At 42.1% G+C, this 25,634-nt stretch overlaps 1 protein-coding gene across 7 annotated transcripts in view; it reads right to left on the bottom strand.

The window, feature by feature from the left end:
- MAGI2 (membrane associated guanylate kinase, WW and PDZ domain containing 2) overlaps nucleotides 1–25,634 on the bottom strand; it is a 1,049,810-nt gene that overhangs the window by 801,668 nt on the left and 222,508 nt on the right. For all 7 annotated transcript variants that reach the window (XM_088468806.1, XM_088468807.1, XM_088468811.1 and 4 more), the window contains one exon: nucleotides 10,260–10,376. In XM_088468806.1, the coding sequence (XP_088324932.1) occupies nucleotides 10,260–10,376 (117 nt within the window). The remainder of the gene's footprint in view (nucleotides 1–10,259; nucleotides 10,377–25,634) is intronic.

Genomic DNA, 25,634 nt, shown 5'->3' with positions numbered 1-25,634 from the left:
TTCTTCAGTTGTGTTGCAAATATTTTATAGTCTAACCTGTGGGGTGTGGTATAATAGATCGACAGTCAATAGGTTGACACGAGGTGGTTGATGGGCAAAAGATCGACTGTGACAAAAGGTAGAATGACAACTGGTCGAAAGTGCAGAAGATCGACAGGGTTAAAAAGGTTGACAGGTTCAAATGGTCGACACAAAGGGTTGATACGAAAAATTGTTCCAAACATTTTTTTTGTAATTTAACAATAATTCTCACCTAACACTCCCCTGGTGCCTAACCGTAACTTTCCCACTGGTGCCTAACCCTAACCGACCCCTCCGGCAGCCTAACCCTCCCTCAAGTGCCTAATCCTCACTCTAACCTTAAAAATGTTGAAAAAACCATGGGAAAACATGACGACCATTTTTGTTTCGACAATTCAAACCTGTCAACTTCTTAACCTTGTCGACATTCTGCACTGTGGACCATTTGTCAGTCAAGCATTTTGTCAGTCGACCTTTTGACCATGTTGACCATCTGGTGTCGACTGGTGTCAATCTTCCATCCAGATACCAACTTGTGGCTGTGGATGCTGTATGACTATGTACTGCAGATTAATTATGAAAATGACATTAGGGTAGTAGTCAATTAGCTTGGCTTTATTCTTAATGGAAACCTCCCATGTAAACCTAGTACTAAAAAGTATAAGGTCAGAAATAAAAATGCATAAAACTTTACTTTCTAATTTACATTGGAAACTGAGGCCTGTTGCCGAGCATGTTCCTTTCATTTCTATCTCTCGGCGTGCTGATTTGTAAGTCGGTGTCATTAAGTGTGATGGCAAGTGTAAGAACAAGAACAATCCGTTTCTGTTGATTGATTTTATGGTAAAGCAGAAAAGCAGTATGTTTAAGTAAAACACTAGTCTTAAAAACTGTTTTATATATTCAAGGATACGGTGGTGCCTTGGATAGCATTAACAAATAAATACTGTAAAAAAGTCTAATGTGCTAAAATAATTTGCTCCCATCTACATGTCTGTAATTTATGTCATTACATGCACAGTATAACATGGAGGACATAAAGGAACACTACAGGGGCCCTGAACATTGCATATTTTAGAAAGTGAACATAATTTATGTGGTCTCTGTTATATAATGGTTTCCGTTATATGCGATTAATGTAATTGCAGGGCCAATGAAACATAGAGTGGGCCCTGGGGTGGAGAGGATGCCCTGCCCAGTGGTGGACATTGTTCCTATGGTGAATGCAGCAGAGGGAGTGGTCACGGCAATGTTGGGGGCCATCATCACCCCCCTATACTCTATGCCCCATGCCCTTCCCCCCCTCTCAGCAGTCCTGCATATGACAAACTTCAGAGTAAAATATTTTCCCTAGAAAAAGCCACAGTTGCTGGCAGTAGTGTGCAGTATGCATCAGGTTATGTCAGGCATGCATAAGCTCAGACACACTTACTGTATAACCAACCACGTCATAGCATAAGAACATTTTTTGATAGCGATAAAATACATCCGCTAGTAACTTTGATTTAATATAGCAGGTATAATTTCCTTCTTGTGTACAAATGAAAGCAGAAATACAATTATTCTAAAATACAATAAATGAAGAAAGCATTATCAGCTTCAGAGATCCATCCACAATCAGCCCATCAGAAGCGCCTAGCTAGTGCTGGGGACCATCATCAGCATCAGTGCGTACAGTATTTGCCCCAGCCCTTAGGCTCCGCAAATGATACGGCTGGTAACAGGTGTATTTGCGTCACTGTGCGCCTCTGTGCACCTCTGTGTGCAGTTATGCAAACATGACCTTACTGTACTTATTCTAAATTTGTCTGCCACTTTCTTCGCCATTCTGCCGCCCCAAGCATAAATGGTGAAAGCATTAAATCTGCATGCAGACATAGGCATCCACATTTTTGGGGGAACATATGCATCACCAATTTGTGTATTTTATGCTAAGCAAATGGACATATGTTCAAGTCAGCTTGAGCCATATTGTGCGAAAGGAAATCAGAGGTGAATATATATAGATGTTACACCAGAGATCTGTGTTGTGTCACCCAGTTTGAGATTGTTTGTACAGAGATACCTGATTGTCACAGACACTTATTCATATCCAGACATGGTTTCTGGTCCTCCAGATGCTGTGTCTACACTACTGGTGACCAATAACAGTGCATTATATTTCCTATATAAAAATATATCACAACAAAACTTTTCACAATAATAATACATGGTTTTTTTAGAACACTGTACAGATCTGTAACTAGTGTAATAACCATAAACACCAGGGAATATTACCAGTGGAGAATTTCCCATTAGGCACATGAGGTACATGCCAAGGGGCACCACTTGCTGTGAATGACACTCTTGGCTTATTTTATTACTGTCAGTCCTAAGTTTCCCAGTAACTACAAAATATTTCCATTGTACTGTATTGTACTGTACACCATCATGAATAGATTGCAGATGAGTAGAAGGGCGGCTCAAGACATGGGCTGACAGGGCCGTCATCTGGAGCGCCATAGTCACAGTAGTGGGATTCTCTTCTTATGCGCTGGCTGTAGGATGCTGGTAGCAACACATAGCTAGCCCAGAATGGAGGAGGACCAGAACACCATCAGATGTAGAACTTACGATTATATTTCTATAATGCTGTGTGCTGCTGAGGATGGGGTATTGGTAGGTGTGTGTGTGTGGGGGGGGAAGGTGTCTCTGGGTGCAGCTGAGGTTGGAGTGTTGGTAGGGGGGGAGTGTGTGTCTGTGGTTGCTACATTCGGGGTTGGTCCAGGGATGGGGTTACTGCATAAAACCATTAGGAACACTGCAATGTTATAATGGGACATGGTTGCGACATTGGCATATAGTGGCACCACCGACAGTGGGAGCAATGGGATACAGGAGCACTGTGGAGGCAATGACATATAGATTGATGGGGGCAGTTAGTGTTCTATAGCCATTTCTGGTTTTAGTTCTGTTTTATTTGTTGCACTTATATTTGCTGTATGTTAATTTGTTGTCCTTTTTTTTGTATTCATGCATTATGACTTGCCTGTCTTATTAAACTCTATTTAATACATGTAATAACAGTTTTGGTCATTATAAGACAGATTAGGTTACAGTATTTCACAGTTTTGACTAACCCAACGGTTTTCATCATAGGTTGCCCGCCTGCTCCACCAGTGACCCAGCCAGCTCTGCCCGCCCCGCCAGTGACCCAGCCAGCTCTGCTAGTGGCCCAGCAGTTACCCAGCCAGCTCTTCCCGAGGGCCAGTGACCCAGCCAGCTCTTCCCACCCACCACGCGCCAGTGACCCAACCAGCCCATCCTGCTCGCAGTCAGCCAGCCCTGTGGGGTAAGCCAATCTGCTTTTTTTTTCCTTTCTATGGAGGGCAATGGTTTTTTTTCTCTGTGGGGGCCAGTGTGTTTTTTCTTTGTGGAGAGTAGTGTGGGTTTTTTACGTGGGTGCCAATGTGATGGGTTTTTTTTTTTTCTTTTGTGGGGCCAGTAAATGTGATTTGTTTTATACATCTGAGGCCAATGTAGGGTGTTTTGTTCCTGCGTGGGCCAATGTAATGTGTTTTGTTCCTGCGGGTGTCTGTTCTTTCATAGGTCGCGCACGCCGCATTACCGGATGGTGTGCCTTGGCAATCCTAACATTTTGCGTAGTGTGCCTCGACTTGAAAAAGGTTGAAAATCACTGGACTAACCCTTTCACACCCACACATTGCTTATGGTCAGCAAGTAAGAGATTAGTTTATACATATAAGCCCCCATGGCGGGATAATAAGTTAGATAATATTAATAGGCCAATATTTCAAGTATGACTAAAGCAACATTCAACCTAGCAAAACTCAGAAATGGACATCTATAAAAAGGGCCAAAGGTAACTGAGCACATGATATGCTGTATGATGTACAAACTGTGATATCAAATATATGATAATATTATGATTATTAGATATTTCCACTACTTTTAGAATCTGCAGTATTCAAATCTGACAAGTGACAGAACTGTTCCTTTTCCATATTGTCCTGAGTATGTATTAGCCAAATTAAAGATACATTGACTTATGGTTCTAGTTCTCATCAGTATGATATTTCTATCAATGTCCAATTAGTACTTACGCTATAGAATTTAGTAACATTTACTTTCATTAATAGCCACAAATGATAAAATTTCACATTTCTACTATTAAGTAAAATTTATCCTCTTGCACATTATCTGGTAATATATTATTCATTTTTTTCCTGAAGTAATAAAACAACCCTGCTACATTCCTTGGCATGTAAAATGAAAAACGTTATGGAAATACCGTAATATAACTTAAAAGGGAACAACTCATTAAACTGAGTGAGTAAAATGGAAAACATAAAACTGATTGAGATACTTTCCGCAACCCATCAAATGGTTTATATTTCATATTAAAAATTTTCATATAATGTTGCAAGAAAGTAATTTTTTCAATTAAGAGAAGCAAGGGAAGGAGCGGGGGTGCGGGAACAAACGTCAGTTGAAGTTGGTGAAGGTTCCTGCATTCATGCTCCGAAAATGTTGTATTTTTGGAGCTTAATTTAGTTCTCCATACACCATACTAGTGTATGGGGACAGCCGGTCACATCGGTACTGAAAGGTAAGCAGGAGATATCAGTGATACTAGTGTATGGGGACAGCGAGCCACATCGTGAGAGAAAGGTAAGCAGGAGATATCAGTGATACTAGTGTATGGAACAGCCGGTCACATCGGCACTGAAAGGTAAGCAGGAGATATCAGTGATACAGGTTGAGTCTCCCATATCCAAATATTCCGAAATACGGAATATTTCGAAATACGGAATTTTTTTGGCATGACTGAGATAATGAAACCTTTGATTTTTGATGGTTCAATGTACACAAACTTTGTCTAAGGCACAAATTATTAAAAATATTGTATAAAATTACCTTCACACTGTGTGTATAAGGTGTATATGAAACATAAATGAATTTCATGTATGTACACAAACTTTGTTTGAGCCACAGCATTATTGAATATATTGTATAAAATTACCTACAGGCTGTGTGTTTAAGGTGTATATAGCACATAAATGCATTCTGTGTGTATATTTGGGTCCTATTCCCAAGATATTTCATTATGGTATGCAATTATTCCAAAATACAGAATATTCCATTATCCAAAATACCCGTCCCAAGCATTTTGGATATGGGAGACTCAACCTGTACTAGTGTATGGGGACAGCTGGTCACATTGGTACTGAAAGGTAAGCAGGAGATATCAGTGATACTAGTGTATGGGGACAGCCGGTCACATTGGCACTGAAAGGTAAGCAGGAGATATCAGTGAAAACTTCTGTGTTACCTTTATAACGAATGACCCTGAATGTTCATTTTCACCTGCTTTTTTAAAAATGACAGTAAGTGGTGATGAACAGACCTGTAAAATTAAAGTTTTGTTCATTTAAAAGCGTTAAAAGTACAGTATAACTATCCGCTAAAGTCATAATTAATGCATAGAATTTGTTTTCTGCTTTTAAAATGCATACAGCCCTCCAGACGCGGTACCTTGTTAATTGACCTGAAAACTACATCTATTATACACTATTGTGTCTTTTTCCTGACCAGGGAACAAAATAAGTGACACTACTGCATTGATTTTAAACTGGTTTCTACTGTGACCAGACTCCGTTCATTTGGCACCAGATTGCATGGCTGTCCAGGCAAAATCCATTTTGTCACCTTCACTTAATCTAGATAGATTAAACATCAATATTGGAGCTCTATGGCCTAGAATACATTGAGCGCAGTCTTGTATCTAAACTGATTGCTTTACATTGTATATAGTTTCAGCCTGTTGTCTTACTTTCTGACAAACTGACAAATGATATGCTTGGCAAATTACTCTTGGCGGTATTATAACAGATGAGCTGTAAAGCGCTACAAAAAGAAAATTACTTTCAAAAGGACAATTTAACTCTTAATGTTTAATGCATGCACACAGACATTTTTTATCCGTCTGGTGGGCAAAGGAAAGAAGCAGGGAGTGATCAGCGAACTCGAGAACATTGAGGCAGTGTCTCTTGAACACACTGGAGTATTCATATAAGGGAGAGCGAACCTGGATATGACAAGCCCACATTAATTCTGCATTATGTAAAAGCATCTGTATTCAAAGATACGTTGGATCAATTCAATTGCCAGCCAGGGCAAATTGCCACTGCAATGGCATGAAAACGCCAGCAACGACACTTCCTCTCTCCTCCCTCATGGCCCAATCCCGCCCCTGACTCAGCGGGTCCAAAGCTACCATATAGCCACACTAATTTGCATGGAATCGCAGTGGTGAATTAATTGAAAACGACCTCACATGTGAATATTTCGGTAGCGGATCGGCGGGTGGGTACATATTTCAGTACATCTGGATGTGTGTACGGGTGACCTGCCAAATGCCCATACACTTGCTGCAGGAGAATGTCGACAATGACATCACAACTGGGCGGGCAAATTTAAATGCCCGCCCAGTTGTGATGTCTGGTCCGACATATCGAGCACCCATTTGGTAAGTGTACTGTAGTTTACATAATTCGCTGCTCGGTCAGTGCGACCAGCCAGTCAGCCCCAATGTCTTTTAAATGTGTACCTAGTTTTACTCAACACATCTTCATAGAAATATAAAATCAAATGAAGCACTGCAAGGTCAACTATGTTTTATATATAATAACAAAATACAACAATGGAGTTACCAGATTCTTTGGCTTGCAAAGACTCAGTAGGTTGTACTTAATAAGCATTTTTTTGATGTCCTTGCTGTGGGAATAAAGCTGGCGTTATTTTTTAAAGCCAATACATGTCATATGTTGCCTTTAAAAATAGGCCGAATGTCACCAGTTTGAAAACCACCACTTCATAAATAAATTCCATTATATTTTTTTTTAGGCATTGAGCAATACTTTTCATTAATGAGAACTTACCATCAAAGCTTACAGAGTGAGTAAAAAAGATTAGTTTATCAATAATTTCAGCAGTTATTTGCAGACATATTCTCCCTAAGACACTAGTGCCAACTGGATATTAGAGGACACACTGGGCTGAAAGTAATAGGGTGCAAGTTTTTTGTGTGAGGTAAACTCACACATTCTCACACATTCAGAACGTGCAAGTTTGTCCCACAACTCACAAACGTAATAGTGTGCGGGTTTTAGGGCCCATTTTGACTTGCATGCGAATTAAAACTGTGGGAAAACTTGCACCTTTTAATGAGACTTTCATTACAAGGTGCGAGTTTCACAGAGGCATGCACAGATCAGTGAGATCCATGCATGCTTCTGTGTTAAAAAAAGCTATTGAAATGTGAAAAAAAAAAAAAAAGACATGGGGTCATCCCCCCTAAAAGCACAACCAGCACTGTTTCTGAACCAGTCCTGGTTGTGAAAATACAGGGGACAAAAAACGTAGGGGTCTCCCGTATTTTCATCAACCAGCACCAGGCTCAGTGAGCAAGTTCTGATCTGTGCATGCCTCTGTATAACTCCCACCTGCTCATGCTATACTCGCTAGCCTGAAACAGTTAAAAACTCACACTCAATTACATTGGTTGTATGTTTTCCATTGGAAAACATCTGGATGCACTTTTTGGCAGTGCGAGTTGTGGGGCTGTGAGAAACACGCGCATTGGCATGTACTCGCACCCTATTATATAGTTCTAAAAATGGAATGGTATTGAAATACCGGCGGCTCAACAGCCGCCGGTTCAAATCCCGTCAGTGAGAGTACGACAGTGAGAGATCCCGACAGGTGTTGGTAAGTACCCTAACCCTCCCCTCTGCCCCCCTAATCCACCTTTAGGGGTGCCTAACCCTAACCTCCCCTCCCAGTGCCTAACCCTAACCTCCCACCAGGGGTGCCTAGACCTAACCCCCCCTCCCCACACACTAAACCTAACCCTCTTGGGGGGGCTGCCTAACCCTAACCTCACCCCTTAGTGCCTAACCCTAACCCCCCCTTCCCCTAGCTTAACCCTAACCTATTCTCAGGGGGTGCCTAACCCTGTCACCCCCGGGGGTCCCTAAACCTAACCTCCCCATCCCCGGGCTAAGTGTTCTACTTACCCGTCAGCGGACGATCGGGATGGCGAGGGTCGGTCCTCCGGCGTCAGGATTAAGATAGGCGTCGGCTTTAGACGCCTACCATAAGTCCTTTGTCGGGCAGGTCCAATTGAGGTTTAGACCAGCGGCATTGCGTCCGCCAGTCTATTAACTACATCCCCTAAAAATATGCGACTATGAGGGGTATTCAATATGAAACGTTAACTTCACTGTCGAAGTTAACATTTCATATCGGAGTTTTTACCTGCGTTAAAGTATCGGGCGCGCTCCCGCCTATACCTGTATTCAATATAGGATTAACGAAAAAGGGAAACTCCAAAGTTGGATTTGCGTAAAGTTACGAATTTTTCCTTAAAAAAATTGTAAGACCCCCCTAAAGTAGTAAAAACATGGGTGATCACTATGGGTACCCCCGTTTTAGCCTTTAATTGAAAGTCGGGATTTAAATAGCCACAGCAGGTGTTTTTTTCCGACATTGAAGAAGTGATGCAGAAGAGCACTTAGGTTATTTTTTTCGTTTTTTTAAGTGGTCCCATCAAATTTGGGGTACATGAAAATGGGTACTAGCATATTTTGATGTCCCTAAAGTTAGATTTTCAAAATTCTGCATTTGTGCACCTGCCGCTATAATTCTATTCTAGAAAACATCTGCCGCATACTTGCAGAATAGCCCTGAACCTATTTCCCTATTGTTAAACAATTTTTTCCCATTTTTTTTTTCACCCCAATTTTTACATTCATTTTTTGGGGTGTCCCTATTTTTTTTTTCAACTTTTTTTGACAGTTCATTTTTAAATGTCATTCCCAGGGGTGCAGGCTATTTTTTTTAAGCCTGCACCCCTAAACCCCAATTCTGCACTTTTTTTCGACACCTATTCAATGGTGAAAACTTATCCCCGTTTTTTATCAAAGACTTTTCAAAAATGCGATAAGTCTTTGAAATTGAATACGGTGTAAAAGTAAAACCAGCGATAATGACGTCAAAAGTGCGATATTAACGCAAAAACGATGTTATCGCTCCCATATTGAATACCCCTGTATAACTCTATACTCGCAAATACTCAAAACTTGCACCTTATTACATTTGGCCCACTATACATGCACAGTAAGTACTAGAATGATTGATTCATTATACACATATACAATACACCAATAAAATAAAGCAAATTTATTTTTTCAAATATATATGCCAAATGTCAACAAAATTGATAGCTCTCTCATTGACTCGAGAATGGAGTCATAGTTTTCCAAAAACATTTATGAAAACAGTTTAGCTAAAATAACATGAAATAAAAGCTATTTTTTTTGTATGTGACCATGACTGTGAGACACTTGAAAGTAGTTGGTAGTGTAGCTTCAGCTCCCATCCAATCATGTGCCTCCATCTTCACCTTAGAATGTTCATTTTATCTATCTGTCACTTACACAATGATAAGGATTTCAAGTATCTCCTAACTGATCTCTGTCTAATATAGAGGAGCTTTTATGTCATAGGGTAGTCTAAACCTTTTAATAATTAGACCAATGAAAATAAGCCAAAGGGAATTTGGTAAAACACAAATGTTGTGTTACAGTTTTGAAGTGCTAACTTAAGATCAAAATGCAAAATAAAAAAAGATTGTGGGTTATCAGAAAATGCAACAAGATTGTCAAACTATGTATAGACTGCAGCTATCAGTGGCTTCAACAGATATGCAGCTCTCTTCTCAGAGTAGTACAATGGCAGTTTCTTACAGTTATAGAAAAACACAAATAAGGCAGGTCGCTTTTAACAGAGGAAAACAAATCAATACTGATGTGTGAAACATGCAGACACCTGATACAGTCAGTTCAATGAAAATTCTCAACTGGCTTCTTGATTTCAGCAGCTAAGACTTGTGCTACACAATCAATTTGTGCCAGTGATGACAACACTAGTCTACCGATGAAATATAACATGAATAAAACACATGAATCGCAAGCAAAACTGATAAAAATCTTAACACTTGATACAGTAAACTACCTCATATTTCTGAGCATTTAAGTCAGATAATGTTTGAACCAGTTTTATTTGAGGAAGCATTAGTTTAATTATTGCTGGCTTACATAGGTATACTATTATCTGCACATAGAGTAGGTCTGAATACGGAAAGTAGTGTGTCTCAGTAACGTCTGTATACTCACATGGCACTGTTCGGAGGTAGAGGTTGTCTCGTATGATTTGCTGAAGTTCATGATCTACTGAACCCTTCTGGAACCGTAAATTGAGGTAGCGACGAAGGTCTTTGTCAACTACGCCTCCTGTAAATTGAGTAGACAGACTAGTCAAGACCTAAGCACCAAAAGAAATGTCATCGATACAGACAGGAGTAACCTTGGGTGCAAATTATGACACGGGAGATAAATAAAGTCTCTGTTTACCTTTAGTGTGTGACATAATGCATAATAGCATATATAATAAAGCTACATTCACACAGACACTTTGTATTAGGTGCGCTCAGCTAGACAGTTGGTATTGATTATACATGGCTACTTATAGCTAAAAATATCTAAAAATAATTGGATCCTATGAAAAACGCAGACTCACTGCACAAGAACTTTATAGATAACACATAATGCAACATGAATGCTGCTTGTAACTTTTCATTTCTGTTCATGTTCTTTATAAAAAAACAATGTTTATGGACTAAGGGGTATATCCAATTGCAGGTGAAATTTGGAAAAAGCCTGCGGCACAGTTTTTCCTATTCATTTGCCAGGGAGAAATTAATTTCTGTAAGAATTACCGTTGCTATTTATTTCAGCCCCCAGCAGGGCTGAAATAATGACTAGTTAGGCAATTGGAAGTTTTCAATTAGCCTAATTGGTCCAATAATTACGTCATTAATTTGTGGTTTTTAAAAAATGGGCTCATATTACACCAAAATTAACTTTTACATTACTTTCAGCATCCCAAATGTAATTACAGTATTTATTTAAATGAAAAATGATTGCTTTTATATTTTGTCTTATTTGTTATACTTTTTGAACTGTTTTGTTTTATTTGTTTATACTTAAACAAAAAAGTTTATTTTTTACCTTTAAAAAAAATGCACAAATCAGGCATTTTTCAGTTTTTTTTTTTAAAGATTTAAATAATTTTCTTTGGGTCTTTTTTTATCTTTAATTATTAATTATTATTAATTATTATTTAATTACCCATCATTTTTTTTATTTTGGGGGGAAACAGGTTGATTTTAAAGAAAATTATTTTTTCTCCCCCGCAACCATTTATTTTTTTCTCAATTGGATAGCATGGGTATGGGAGAGCGCTTATAATCGCTTTATTGTAAAAATGGTTTCGGCAGCCACAGTAATTTTTACCACAAAAATTGCGCACCTAATTGAATATGCCCCTTAGTGTTCTTCAAAGGAATCAATAATCATTAATTTTAGCTGCAGTTTTGGTCCAAATAATGTCCGATTACAATTGCACGTACCACACATAAAATATAAATCACCTGTATTCACATGTATAGCTCTTAAAGACTGATTGAGTAGCCTTTATTGTAACATTGTGCTCACTTAGCTTGGCAAATAGCTAAACTGTCATCACGGCCAAACATTCACACACTTCTCTTGAGGAATAGATGTTATAGCCAGTAAAATTCTGTGATAAGTGAGTAGAAAGTGCCGTGAAGTCTGCTGTAACTATATTTATGCAGTTTAGTCAGTATAGTGCTTAAACATAGTGGTTTTCTGGGGAACTGTCTCTAGATGTCTGGTTAGGTGAGACATTAAGTTATTGTAAAGTTTTGCTAAACATGCTAAGTAATATTTCTAGACATCCCATAGCCAGTGGCACTTATCAAATTGATAAAGAAAATAAAACACAGGAAAATGACTGGGATAGTGAAACCTTTGCTTTCTGATGGTTCAATGTACACAAACTTTGTTTAAGGCACAACATTTTTAAAAATATTGTATAAAATTACCTTCAGGCTGTGTGTATAAGGTGTATATGAAACTTAAATGAATTTCATGTACTGGATGTACAAAAACTTGGTTTAATGCACACAATTATTAAAAATATTGTATACATTACCTGCAGGCTGTGTATAAGTGTGTACAGTATATGAAACATAAATGCATTCTATGTTTAGACTTTGGTCCCATTACCGAGATATTGCATTATGGTATTGAAATATTCCAAAATATGGAAAAATCCAAATATCCAAAATAACCCTGGTCTCAAGCATTTTGGATATGGGAGACTCAAACTGTACTACTATTACCTACAGAGCAATTTGAGTCCTATTTTATGAATACCTCATTTTATTCAGTGTTCCCCACAGTGGAGAGTAAGAAAATACCAGGGGATGGATTCCCACAAAAAGTTTTAAAAACAATTCCAAATGATCCTTTAAGTATCAAGTGCAAAGAAAATCCTACCTGTATGAGACATTACTGTGTTCTGAATCACAGCCAAATTCTACATCTTGAGTGATCTAGAATTGCACCAACAGCATTCCTCTTATACTTCCATTACTAAGCAATACATTAAAGATGAGGAAGTCTTACATAAAATATTAAGCACTTCACAAAGTGTAATATACGCAAGCACATAACTAACTGTCTGCATTATAAAATATGTTTTAGTATGTGGACCAATACATTTTAATTTGCGGCTTTCCTTGCCACAACATTATTTTTGTTTTGAAATACAAAAAATATATTCAGAATACATAAACAGGTCTTCTTTGTTACCAGACATAAATTTTTTTTTTTTTATTTTCAAAAAGTAAACAGTTGGATACTATTGTCATGAGCAATTCTTTATACAGAACTAAAGAAGTCACTCTTTTTCTCTATAGGATGGTAAGGCTTATAAGCAGGTACAGTACAATATCAAAACAATAACCATAAACAAGGTACTATGAATAGGGTTACCACCTTTCAAATCCAGATTCCCGTACGGGTCAGGGGACGTGTCCAAAGTGCAGCTGCACATGGCCAAAACTGTAGTATGGTTACAAACATCATTTTTGTCAGATTTTCAGGCCATTTTCTCACCAATCTAATAAATAGCCACATTATGCCCATTAATATGTTTCAGAGCCCCTCAAGCACCTTTATATGCCTTAGAGGCCCTCAAGCAACTTACTACAGTATGCCTGGGAGGGGTAATGCAGACAGGCAGAGGAGGGCTGTGAGGGGAATGTGGACGGGCTGGGAGGCATGACAAAGGCGGGTGGAAGGAGAGCTGCAAGGAAGCCAGAGAACTCCGAACACCAACTGTGCAGATAGATCCATTTTGAGTGTTGTCTCACCATTGACTCACCATTAAGGTGGTGGACAATTTTTGGAAAACCACTGCAATATAGCACAGTTCCCTGGGTATCCCTCTTAGCTACTGTAGGTGCAGGGGTGGCCAAAAGTGGACAGTCCATTTAAGCTTGGAACTCCTCAACTATTCATATATATACAGTATAAATACACTGAAAATACTCTGGGTATATGGTAGCATTAATATTTAATAGTAATAAATTCAGTACAGTATCCTTCCAGCATAGCTGCAACATTTTTATTTCTAGGGAGACTGAAGAAATACAGCAAATGATGGCTCCGCCATCTAAGGGCCTGATTCAGACCCACTCGCGAGCGGCTGTCCGCTCGCAAGTGGGTCGATGTTCTGCACTGAGCATGCGCACAACGGCGGGAGCTCCGTCGTGCGCATGCGCCAGACGCGACGAGCGAAGGAAAGTCCTTCGCTCGCTGTGTCTGATCAAAGGGGGCGTGCTGTCGATGTTGATTGACAGCACGCCCCCTTTGGTGGGCGTGCCGGGGGCGTGCCTCCCTGACGGGGGCGTTCCCAAGGGAATGCCTACCATCAGAAGCCGGCCCACTGACATCACTAGTGATGTCAGTGGGAGTGATTTTGGCTCTGATAGAGCCAAAATCACTCCGGGCCTTGCGGTTGAAAACCTCAACCGCAGGCTCCGGCTCGCAGTTTCGATGGTCGCGATGGTCACGACCATCGCACTGCACGCTCGTATAGGCTGTGGGTGGTGACCCACAGCTATACGAGCGTCCAGGAGGACGCTCCAGAATTATGGAGGGCGGCCCTCATTCAGAGCGTGCGCTCTGCTCAGAGCGTACGGCTCTGAATGAGGGCCTAAGTAGACTTGGATGCACTAATATGTCATCATGAAACTACTACATGTACTGCTATTTTCATGCACTTTACATATTAAAGAGTATCTCTGCTCATTGTTACATTTCTAATAGTATGTGCAGTTATCTTTTTACCTGTATACAAATACTTAGATACAGTGCTATTTTTCTGGAAGAAACTGCTGGGCCTGGAGGTAGATATATACTATATATATATATATATATATATATATATATAGATATATCAAGACTTAGCAACAAGTAAGGTGCTGGATGCTGGAGGGCGGATCGTCTATCAGCCTACTTCTATCCCAAATCCACTGCATGCTTGGCGCAAAACCGCTAGTCCTGCGAGAAGACACTCTCACTTGTCCTTTGCAGAACAGTACAGTGAGATCTGTGGAGATAGCTACAGTCCAGCTCCTGTCCTCTGATTGACTGCCAGCCTGTCTCTCACACACAGTCATGATAACTGTGTGTGATAGATAGGCTGGCAGCCAATCAGAAGGTAAGAACTAGACTGTGACTGCCCCCACAGATCTCACTGTATGGTGCTTACCCGTCGCCATATAGCGTTCAACTTCATCCTCCCTGGGCTGCAGCAGCAAATATATTTTGGCCCAGGAACAGCTTTCCAGATTATGTCATAGTTAATGTCATTAACTTAATGAGAGATTCTGCTTGAAAATAGCACTGGTTAGAATTGAATTGAATAAACAGACATTACTCCCGACCAAATCGGGAGGGTAGGCAAGTATGTTTCATACATACCGGTGTTCGATCTACTGTTAGTGTAAAATAATGTTAGTTATAGTGCATTTGACACATACCTCCTCTTCATACATCTCCCTTCAAGTAATTAAATTACCATTTTGTTTTGTTAAGTATCTAAATCTACCAGTCATTTAGACATTTAGCCGATATGCTAGATATTTAGCTTTGCTCTTCTTGTTCCGAACATCCATTCCCTCTCATTCTCTCGTCTCTTTGTTGTGTATTTATTGATGCAAGCTTCTCAATATTTAACAGACCATGCCGTACATAGATAATAGACATACAAACACACTTCAAATACCACAATGCATAATGTGCTATACTGTGTGAACAGCTAGGCAGAATTAAGACGAGTCATATACTGTAGTAACCAGAAAAGATTGCACATATTTATGAAACAGACTCAAAAAAGGTACAGTAGAGTATAAAAGAGTGATATATTTCTATAAAATAAAGTGTTGGAAGGTGTGTTCTTTTTAGAAAAAGTATCTCCCGCTAAATATCAGCATGACGGCTTATGGCTCATCACCAAAAATGAAGATGTACTATCATATATTTACCAATGTACTGTATGTTGAGTGCAGATACAGTTCACTGAGATCTTAATCTAGATGTATTTCATACCATTTCCAATAATACAATTAATTCACAATTGGATAAAATCCCTATTTGTCATTTAGCATTTAAGAGATTCAATTGGAATTATTTTCAGCCTTTATTTAAATTACCCAGCATTTTTACAATAACAATGTTTATTTGACAGTTCATGGAACAATGGAACTTTCAAGCTAGTTACCCACTATGTATTTCCTGCTCAGAGAAGAGTTTAATTTTCATGTCTGGCATGCCGGCTCACGTGCACAGCACTCTGGGTCTTCAAATGCCTTGCACACACCAGAGAACTCACTAAGCTGCATGTGGGTGCCACCCTATTCTCCCCCAAATGCAGCACTCAAAGAAGATGGCACAGACAGCATGGGTGGCAGATATATGGATCACCATAGCTTTTGCTATCTCAGCTATGCAATTATTTGGCTTATTGCACAATATCTCTGCAGTGATATCAGTAAAATGGTTGGGTAGCAACTAGCAACACATGTCCTGTAAGATATTTGCAAGAACCAAGTCTGTTTAAGGGCTGCAGATATTTAGGAATCATACCCAGTAACTTGCTTTTAATAGTACAGATATTCTGAAGGCAAAATCAGTGTTGTCATTGGTATGGAGAGTGGGCAGAAGGTGGTATTGTTTGATTAACATTTGGATTGTCTATTTCGCTCTGGGAATGTAGTCATTAGGTTAGGCTGCAATTAGAGTTAGAGGTAGGCTGCAGTTAGGGTTATGCTGCAATTACAATTAGAGGTAGGCTGTAGTTATGGTTAGGCTGCAATTACAGTTAGAGGTAGGCTGTAGTTAGGGGTGAGCTGCAATTACAATTAGAGGTAGGATGCAGTTAGGGTTAGGCTGCAATTAGAATTAGAGGTAGGCTGCAGTTATGTTTAGGCTTCAATTAGAGTTAGAGGTAGGCTGCAGTTAGGGGAAGGCTGCAATTACAGTTAGGGGTAGGCTGCAGTTAGGGTTAGGCTGCAATTAGAGTTATAGGTAGGCTGCAGTTAGGTTTAGGCTGCAATTAGAGTTAGAAGTAGGCTGCAATTAGAATCAGAGGTAGGCTGCAGTTAGGGTTAGGCTGCAATTAGAGTTAGAGGTAGGCTGCAGTTAGTGTTAGGCTGCAATTACAGTTAGAGGTAAGCTGCAATTAGGGTTAAGCTGCAATTACAGTTAGAGGTAGGCTGCAGTTAGGGGTAGGCTGCAATTACAGTTAGAGGTAGGCTGCAGTTAGGGTTAGGCTGCAATTAGAATTAGAGGTAGCTGCAGTTATGGTTAGAGATAGGCTGCAGTTAGGGTTAGGATGCAATTAGAGCTGCAGATAGGCTGCAATTAGAGTCAGAGGTAGGCTGCAGTTATGGTTAGAGGTAGGCTGCAGTTAGGGTTAGGATGCAATTAGAGCTGCAGGTAGGCTGCAATTAGAGTCAGAGGTAGGCTGCAGTTAGGGTTAGGCTGCAATTAGAGTTAGAGGTAGGCTGCAGTTAGGGTTAGGCTGCAGTTACAGTTAGAGGTAGGCTGCAGTTAGGGTTAAGCTGCAATTAGAGTTAGAGGTAGGCTGCAGTTAGGGTTAGGCTGCAATTACAGTTAGAGGTAGGCTGCAGTTAGGGGTAGGCTGCAATTACAGTTAAAGGTAGGCTGCAGTTAGGGTTAGGCTGCAGTTATGGTTAGAGGTAGGCAGCAGTTAGGGTTATGATGCAATTAGAGCTGCAGGTAGGCTGCAATTAGAGTCAGAGGTAGGCTGCAGTTAGGGTTAGGCTGCAATTAGAGTTAGAGGTAGGCTGCAGTTAGGGTTAGGCTGCAATTACAGTTAGGATTTAGCTAAAATAGCTATGTCAACATTATGACTTTTGACATTCATAATGTCAACATTTTGAACATGTCAACATTATGTCAGTGTTGACATAGCAAATGTCAACATTCTGAACATTTCGCCATTCAGACTGTGCATTCAGACTGTGCCAACATTATGGTGTTGACATAATGAATGTTGACATTCTAAATGTTAACATGTCATACTACACCCTTTACTCTAATAGAGTGCACAAGGAGGTCATCATAAGTCAATAATAGCTCTAAATCTGGGGTTATTTTAATTGTAAATTGTTTTAAAAAGGCTATAATTACATAATATGGACACTGTACATTGATATATTCAGTTAGTGCATCAAATTGGCCTATATCATATAACATACAATTGCATGTACAATTGCAGTTTATAAACACAATTACATGTACAATTGCAGTTTATAAACACAATTACATGTACAATTGCAGTTTTATTTTTGCCTCTGTGGTAAAATTAGGCTTAATGACTTCTGAAACACATTGGACATTTTTTAAAGACTGTGTCAGATATTGATTAGAATGTAATAGTCTCTGATTTCCTGTAAATAATGGGTTTGCAAGAAATCCCTATAGATTGTACATTTGTGAGCAGGGCCCTCTTACCTTACTTTGTTATTACCTAGTCTTGTTTTATTACGGTTTTGTTCTCAATTGTACAGCGCAATATCATATCCTTGTGCTACAGATGTGTTCTCTAGTTGCATCTTTGCCACTTTGTGGCAAATCACGTCACGCATGGAGAGATGCGTACCCGTAAGCGGGTGCAGCATTCGCACCCGCAACTCTATAGTATTGCATGGTGGAAACGCAGCTCGCGGCAAGGCGTAGCGCATGCAGCTGATCACATGGCGCAATGCGTGTGTACGTTTGTAGCGCGATCGGCAAAGATACAAGAGGACACATCTGTATAAGTAAATATTAATGTTAATAAAAAAGAATACCCTTTAAGGACCAGTCAGAGCTCATGGGTCATTGCCTTGTGCTTGCACCCAATTCTATGCTAGCCAGTCTCTGGGACCTAGAATGCCTTACCTCTCACTGAACCAGTAGTGTCTACACCTGCAGCGCCTCTTCATTTCCACCTGGCACTACTTCCAATACCCTGGATGTTCTGTTTTATGTGCTTCCCCATCCCAATAAAAAGGACAACTTCTTTTTATAAAATTACCCTCAAAAACAGCCTTTTAGGAAAACTGTCACTGCCATATATTTTAATTCAATAGTTCGAGACCAATCAGCTGCCCTGTATCAATCTTTCATGTTGATCCCATTTTGCATTTGTGTGTGTAAGTGCAATTGTAGGAAAGAAACAGCATAAAAAGCACATATGAGCTTAAACAATTCATTAATATATATCCTTTCTGGATTAAAGGAAAAAGTTAGCGATATATTACAGTTTTCACACAAAGGGGATGATGCAAAGAATTATGGAATTCATGTACAATATATGCACAATGTGCTAATAGCAGACCATATTTGTGTCCCTAGTGAGTTCATTAGCATATGTCCTCATGGGTTTGGTATGAAATACCAACGGCTTAGGTTCAAATCCCGACAAGAGAAGCCCGACAGATAAAAATACCGACGCTGGCTTGTAAGTATCTTTAACCCTCCCCTCTCCCCTCCCTAAACCTCCCCCCATGGTGCCTGACCCTAACCCCCCTCCCCGCACCCTAAACCTAACCCTCCCGGGGGGTGTCTAACCCTAGCCTCCCCACAGGTGGCGCCTAACCCTAACCTCCCCTTCCTCTAGCCTAAATCTAACCCTCCCGGAGGGGTGCCTAACCCTAAGTCCCCCTGGGAGTGCCTAAACCTAACCCTCCCCCCGCGGCTAGTGATAGGCGTCGGTATTTAGACGCCTATCTTTAGTCCCATGCCGAGCTTTCAATGTCGGGATTCTAGCAGTTGGCATTTCGATCGCCGACATCCTGACTACATCCGTCCTCATAAATGTGAGGAAAGATGACAATATACAGTATACCACAGTCACTATATCTGCTTATTCTCACTTATATGTTCCTAGGAGGCATTTATCACCAATTAGCACATTGTATATATATGAATTTCAGTATTTTCAGTATTTTTTTTACTCTATATATTTATTCTAGTTTGTATCAACTGTGGTATATATTGTTATCTTTCCTCACATCTATGAGGACTATCCCACCAAAATCGGGACGGTTAGTATTTATGTCATTCTGTATCTGCCCTGCCTATATTTGCAAATTTACCTATTTGACTGCTGTGAACATTAAAAGTAGCACCAGTGGCGGAACTAGCGGCCGTGCAGCCGGTGGCTTGCACCGGGACCAGCTGCGGTGCAGGAGCCCATAGCCGCCGCTGCACCAGTCGCTAGTGTCCCCCGGGCTCCAAAAGTGTAGTGCAGACAGCAGTGAGAGCGGTCGGTCAACACTACACAGCAACAAACACACAGCAGCCAGCAATAGTGGGGATTCAGGTAAGTTGTGTCTTTTAACTTTCTTTGTGTGTGTGTGTAAGGGAACTGACACTGGCACAGCATAGGGGGGGGATGCTACTGGGGGCACTGTATAGGGGGGGTGGCCGTTACTGGGGACACTGTATAGGGGGGACTACTATTGGAGGCAATGCATTGGGGGGACTACTATTAGGGAGCACTGCATAGGGGGGACTACTATTGGGGGCATTCATAGGGGGGATTACAACTGGGGGCAATGCATAGGGGAGACTACTACTGGTGGCATTGCATAGGGGGACTACTACTGGGGGTAATGCATAGGGGGGACTATTACTGGAGGCACTGCATAGGGGGGACTACTACTGGGGGCAATGCATAGGGGGATTACTACTGAGGGCAATGCATAGGGGGGGCTACTATTGGGGGCACTGCATAGGGTGTACTACTACTGGGGGCACTGCATAGGGGGACTACTACTGGGGGCAATGCATAGGGGGATTACTACTGAGGGCAATGCATAGGGTGGACTACTATTGGGGGCACTGCATAGGGGTGCATAAGGGGCACTGCATAGGGGGTACTACTACGGGGGGCACTGCATAGAGGGGGAGCACTTCTGGGGGCACTGTATAAGTAAGGGGCACTACTGTGGCAGTGCATAGGGGGACCACTACTGGGGGCACTGCATAGGGGGACCACTACTGGGGGCACTGCATAGGGGGGGCCCAAAGCATATTCTTGCACCTGGGCCCACCACTCCCTAGTTCCACCACTAAGTAGCACGTTCACTTTCTACTGTAGGACGCTCACCCGTACAAATTTTCCCGTTACAATAAGCATGGGGTGAGGTTGCCACTGTTCCAAAGTGCTGAAATATGTAGTCACTTCTCTGAGTTATATTGTGAAGAAATAAATCACATCACTCCTCTCCTTAATGTTGTATTCCAGTTTTATTTGAATGTATTTATGCAGGTTTTTGTTTGGTATGTGACAAAATACATTAAAAGTATTTTAGAAGACTTAAGCTGGGTACACACTAGACGATATGTCGTTCGATCCAGCAGACCAGACGACATATCGTCCACATTGGCCAATGTGTACCCGCTATGTTGCTGACGATGCGCGCTTCTGTGCATCGTCAGCGTCATGTCTGTCTGACCTGCATGTGGGCGATATCGCCAGCAGGGGCCATGCTGCCAGCTGTTCTGTCACTGCTAGCATCGGCAAGTGTGTATGCACTTGCCGATGCCCGCACCCTCACCGGGACCTCCGCGGATGACATCGTGCTTGATACGGGAAATACCGACAGTCGGGATCCTGCTGGTCAGAATCCCGAACCCGGGATCCTGACAGGCAGGGCCGGATTAACAATGGGGCGGGTGGAGCTACAGCTCCAGGCCCCCAATGGAAATAGGCCCACGTGAACCAGTGTAGTATAATCTCTAGAAAATGCTTTTTTTTTTTTTTTTTCCTGTTTCCCCCGGTGGCATTGCAAAGCCCCACCCACTCGTTAGCCACGCCCATTCAAATCTCCAACCCTGGCTGTCCTTAGATCTGTCCATTCACCACCCGAAAGTCCCAAGTCCGTCTATTAAACCACATTAGCTGAAGCCCCGCCCACCCGCGGCAGTATGAAGCCCCGCCCACCCGCAGCTCCGCCCACCCGTGCCGTCCGAAGCCCCGCCCACCTCTCTCTCCCTTGGCAACCGATGGTAGCCAGAGGTGGGCACTAAAATTATGATAAAAGTGGAGCCGCGCAGGCTGAGCTACTGGTGAAAATAGCAGGCTGAGGGACACCAAGACACAGGACACATGTGAATGAATCAGGGCCGGTCTTTTTTTTTTAAAGAACGGCCTCCTGGCCGCTCGCATAGCTGTGGGTGACCACTCACAGCTATAGCGAGCGGCCATGATGATGGTCGCGATGGTCAAGACCATTGCGACGAGACCCTTGTGGTAGGGTCTCGTTGCCGGAAGCCCCAGAGAGATTTCGGCTCTAACAGAGCCGGAATTTCTCCACTAACATCACTTGTGATGTCAGTGGGGCCGGCCCCAAACGGTAGGCGTTCCCATGGGAACGCCTCCATCTGGACAGCCACCCCCCAACCCGCCCACCAAAGGGGGCGTGCTGTCACTCAACATCGACAGCGCGCCCCCTTTGGTGCGAGACCCGGAGCAACGGATTGCCAGTCGCTATCCGGGTCTCGCGCATGTGCACGATGGAGCCGGCTCCATCGTGCGCATGCCCTCTGGGCCACCGTCGACCCGGTTGCGAGTGCTCAGCGCTTGCGACCGGGTCTGAATCAGGCCCTCTGTTCAAGGGCATAGATGGCGAGTGTTTGCTCGCAGCACATGTGCAGATGTAAATGGAAGGTTTTTCTTCGTATCTCCGTATTATTCTTATGCCACGTATACATTAAATGATTTGCTCCATGAGCGATAACGTTTAGTGGGTCAACGACAGTGGTGTGCTCAATGTCGTTAACGACATTGAGCACACACACTGAACGATATCATTAACTAAATCGTTCAGTGCCAGAACCCTCCATCATCCCCGAACCTGCACAACCTGACGATATCGTCTGGTTGAACAGCAGGTTCGGCGATGGGTGACCTCGTCAACGACCAACAGGAGCGCGCATCGCTGGTTATTGACAGCGCTGGTAGTTGACGGCATGTCCACTGGACGATATTGCGGACGATGAACGATAACGATATCATTATCGTTCAAAACGCCCAATATATCGTCTAGTGGATATGCGGCATTAGTCAGACAAAACATTTCCAGATCTGTCTTTCCGTGAAATAAGGCATTTTTGGCCGGGAACTTGGAAGTGACAATGTAAGCACATGTAACCAACCTCACTTGTGGGAGTTTCATGGGCGTGTTGTGGACATATATCTAAAGTGCCATGCGAATCTGTGTCATATGTACAGGTCTAGTACGCCTGTTACTGATGCATCTCTTGCATCCAGCATGGTCTGGTGCAAGTGCTGATACTAATGATGACAGTCACGGAGGGTGGCATAAATTCAATGAGCGGTATGGGTTTCATCTTGCAGATGCACGAACCCCCACATTAGTGCTACAGATTGTTACTTGTAAAGTGGATGCACAGCCAATTTAATATATGCCTACATGCATGTCTCAGACTGTCTTTTTCCTTGGAAGGTGACAGAAATGTGTGTTTGGAGATATAACTGGTTTCAGGTTTCGTCCTTATTAGAAGACGACCAGCTGGAGACTCACCTGACGGTGGGTTATTTAATATAATAGTGGTGCTCCAAGGGAGGGTACTTCATGTATTCACATCTGCAAAGCAGTAAGTTCACCCTTAACACCCTAGACCAGTATTGCCATTGCAGCTATTAATTTTTTGAAAAAGGCTACAGCTAAGAAAGCAGTTCATTTATCATTTGCTTCAGTGGCTAGTGATGTGTGATAAACACTTCTAGAAATATGGCAATAAACAGTGAACAATTTTAGATATTTTTCTTTTTTATTAATCTAAACCACAGGTTCTCAAACTCGGTCCTCAGGACCCCAAACAGTGCATGTTTTCCAGGTCTCCTCAGAGAATCACAAGGGAAATAATCAGCTCCACATGTGGATCTTTTAAAATGTGTCAAATGAATATGTGAGTAATGAACACACCTGTGCACCTGCTGGGTGACCTGCAAAACGGGACCTGTGTGGCGTCCTTAGGACCGAGTTTGAGAACCACTGATCTAAACTATTCTAGCACTCAAGAAAGGCAGACAAGTTCACAAAAAACATTTTTATTTGTTAATTTGTTATAGCTGCACTATAAAGAAAACTGGCTAAAGGTAGGCGCTAGCTATGCCTTTCAAGGGGATGTAGTTAGGAAGCCGGTGGCCAAAATGCCGACCGCCAGCTTCCCGACTGTGAAATCCTGGCATGGGACTAATGATAGACGTTTAAATACAGACGCTTATCATCAGCCCCACGCCGAAATTCTGACACCCGGCATACCGATCGTAGGTAAGCCGGGCGTCGTGAGCGCTTAGCCGCAGGGGGGGAGAGTTAGGATTAGTGACTCCCGGGGGGACTTAGAGTTAGGATTAGGCTAGGGGGGTCAGGGTCAGGCACCACCGGGGGGGAGGTTAGGCTTAGGTGCCCCCCCCCCCGGGAGGGTTAGGTTTAGGGTGCGGGGTGGGGAGGCTAGGGTTGGGCACCCTAAGGGAGGGTTAGGAGGGGCGAGGGGTAGGGATAGCCTACTTACCTCCCCTGTCGGGATCTTCAGCTGCCGGCCTTCCGGCATCGGTTATTCATCCACCGGGCTTAGGTACGGCGGTGATTCATACCGATTCCTTTTCATGCAACTAGCCTATGCAGACCACATACACACAGACCTGGTCACACCCCCACATGAATAGTCTCCACCACCGCAGTGCCGGTCACACCCCCCCGCAGTCAAACAATAGGCCCTTCATAAATTTCAGCTCCAGGCCCATATGGACCTTAATCTGGCACTGCTGACAGGGTTAACATATCGACACTTTTATGTGTATGCTAACCCTCCCCAGTATTCCGGCGCCAGTAATGTAAGCGTCCACATCCCGACCGCTGGGATGCCGAACGCATCCCTTGGGTACACATTGATAAGTGTGTACCCAGCTTAAGGATCATGTAGAGTTTATCTAGATTATTAAGAATTGTGTCACATGTCTCTTATAACTGTTACTGTACTAAGAAAGTAGAGCTATCCTTACACCTTAAACGATTTTCTTCCTGGGGTTATTGTATTCTGTATTCCACTTAGATATTTTCTCTTATTCTGCACAATAGAGAGCACGCACAGTGATCCAAATTCATTGTGGCAGCCTACGGAAATGCCAGCCACATAACAACAGATGTGGTCTGCCTACTAGCATAAGCCAGAACTAGTTGCCTTATGGAAATGGCATGTGACGTGTGTGAGTTTAGTAGTCTATGTGAATTCACAACTATGAAACATCTTTTTTGTCTTCTGCATAAGTCACAGACCTTGTGTTCTGTCATATGAAATACACTATTGTGCTATTCTTTTTTTTTTTTTTTAATGTAGGGTTTTTATTTTACCTTTATAGCCTGTTCATCCATGGAAAAATCATTCCTTAAAGGCACTATATAAATATGTATAATTTGTCATTTCTGTTGAATAATGTAAAATTTCACTCATTACAAAACAATTATTTTCAGGTGTGTGCCATACATTTTCATTTTATTCTGACAAAGAATGCCCTGATGCTGATATTGGTATACTGTAGTTAGAGGCCCTCTGTCTCACATACATTCAACCCACCCCTCATGCCTCTTGCCTACTCTCTTGGAAGAGAGTTCTCTTGGACTCCCATGAAAGTAGACCAGTCTCCCTGATCCCCAGTGAGGTGGGTGGTCCGGGGACTGGAGGGAACAATTTGCATAATTGTGTTAGCATAGCACTGCCCTCTGCTGCTCCATGGCACAAATTGTCTCATTGCAGCCCATTGCCTCATTGCAGCCCATGGGATCTCCCAGAGGTGAGGATTCAATTCTGCAAGTATGTCCTTATGATACTCACCTAAATATTACCCAGCTTAAATGATCGGCATGTAATAAACAACACTAAGCACTTGGTACAGAGGGCCTGATTCAGAGCCGGACGCTCTGAACGAGCACCCGCTCTGAATCAGGGCGTTTTGTTTTTTTTGGTGCGTCCTCCTGGACGCTCGCATAGCTGTGGGTTACCACCCACAGCCTA

This window comes from Taudactylus pleione, unplaced genomic scaffold, assembly GCF_031769625.1.
Source record: "Taudactylus pleione unplaced genomic scaffold, aTauple2 ptg000086l, whole genome shotgun sequence".
Lineage (NCBI taxonomy): Eukaryota > Metazoa > Chordata > Amphibia > Anura > Myobatrachidae > Taudactylus > Taudactylus pleione.
The sequence above is the reverse complement of the archived record's forward strand: the minus strand, read 5'-3'. Positions and strand labels throughout refer to the sequence as shown.